Below are 1,742 nucleotides of genomic sequence, written 5' to 3' on the forward strand. Positions count from 1 at the left end.
GCCCCGCGCCCGGCCCGGGCTGGGCGGTGACTCAGCCGGCACCGCCCGGCCGGTTCTTAAACTCGGGGCTGCGGAGCGCGCTCAGGGCTTCCCTCCATCTGCTGGTCCCGACGTGTCTCAGCTGCCGCCGCAGAGCCGACTTTCCGAGGACCCACGCAGCCACCAGCCAGCCAAGATGCCCAAGCCAGTAAGTCATCGGGTGGCGTGCGCCAGGCTGGGCTCCCCTCCGGGAGTCACCTCTCCCAGGCGGCTCAGCAGTTCTTTTTTTTTTTTTTTTCTGGTGAAGGGCGCCGACCGCCCTCTTGGTATCTGGGGACGCCTTTGTGGTACTCTTTAGTCACCTTTGCTGGTGCTTTTCGGTCGCTGGTGGCCTCTCCTCCGACCTCCCCCACCCCACACTCGGGTTTTCCGACTGCTTTAAAAGTGTCTGCTAATGTAACTTCGAAGTTTCTTAACTAGTGCAAATCGCACGGAGACTGAGGTGACTTCTTTACAACCTACACCTGCCCGCCCAGTTCCTTCGAGCGACCGAAACCACTTGCAACCCACACCTTCCTGGGCGATTTGAAGGGCATTTGGGAGGAGAGAGGCTCGGTGTCTGGGGTAGCCTGGTCTCAGCCCTTTCTGGGGAGGCGCGGCCGGGCTAAGCAGGGTTTTTGCTGGTTGCAGCAGGATCCCTATCTCGGACAGGGTTAGCCATGGGCAGATGAGGTAGTCCCAGAGGCTTGATAAGAAGGTTCACTGGGCGCTGGTTGTGAACTTGGGCTAATTAAGCTGTAAGCTTGCCTCTCTCGTCTTGAATCTGATTGTGTTGAGATTGCTGGCGGGACGGGGTTGGGGTTGGGGGAGAAACAACTAGAGTGGGTTCTCAGGGTAATATATTCCACCTGCCTTAACCCGAGGGGCTGGTGACTAGATAGAGGGAGAGTTTTGGTGTTTTTTTTTTTTTTAAGTTAAGATGGAGAAAATAAGATTAACAAAACAGATAAAGATATAGGGATTTATTCCTAGTCTCTAGAGCTTGTGTGCTTTTGCTACTTTTCATTTTATGCTCTCTGAAAGGAGGTTCTAATCTAGAAATCTTATTATTCTTAAAATGATAATTGATCTAGACATTAATATAGTTTTTGGTCTGAGTTATTCATGAGAGAGTATTTTTAACCCCTACACAAAATGCATTTCAAACTCAGAGTGACTCATCCATACCCTACAATGCCTGTGCTATAAAACTGGCCCGGGATGTCTTGCTCTGGTGGGGAGGGGGGTTGGTCAGTACATTAGTTCCCGGTGTGGTTTTCTTGATTTCATTAAAACATACAGAGATAGTGCCAGGGAGGAAAAGCCAGAGCCTGTTTCCAGTCACTCCTTTTCCTTCTCTCTTTGCACACTGCAATTTCTCTTTTTCTTCCTTTTATTTTCTTAATTATAAGCTATACATAGCATATAATTTATCCTTATAACCAGTTTTAAATGCGTAGGTGAGTGGCATCAAATATATTGTTAATCAACCATCACCATCATCCATTTTTTCAGCGCCACTATTTGACACTCCAACACAATCTCCCTTTCCCCAGACCCTGGCAATCACCTTACTAGTCTACCTCCGTGAATTGAGTATTCTAGGGACCTTCTGTGGGTGGAATCTTGTTACTCGTTCTGCCTTGTTTCCGTTAGTATAAAGTGTTCATAATTCCAGACACTGCCCTAGGTCTGCTCACTTTTAAGGTTCTCTGTCTCTCTCT

The 1,742-nt window shown here is 48.9% G+C and overlaps 1 protein-coding gene across 1 annotated transcript in view; it reads left to right on the forward strand.

The window, feature by feature from the left end:
* Window positions 1–57: 57 nt before the first annotated feature.
* Ezr (ezrin) overlaps window positions 58–1,742 on the forward strand; it is a 42,891-nt gene continuing 41,206 nt past the window's right edge. Inside the window, exon 1 of the mRNA XM_005363392.3 lies at window positions 58–187. Within this exon, the coding sequence (XP_005363449.2) occupies window positions 176–187 (12 nt within the window). The 5' untranslated portion in view covers window positions 58–175. The remainder of the gene's footprint in view (window positions 188–1,742) is intronic.

Source organism: Microtus ochrogaster, linkage group LG9, assembly GCF_000317375.1.
Source record: "Microtus ochrogaster isolate Prairie Vole_2 linkage group LG9, MicOch1.0, whole genome shotgun sequence".
NCBI lineage: Eukaryota > Metazoa > Chordata > Mammalia > Rodentia > Cricetidae > Microtus > Microtus ochrogaster.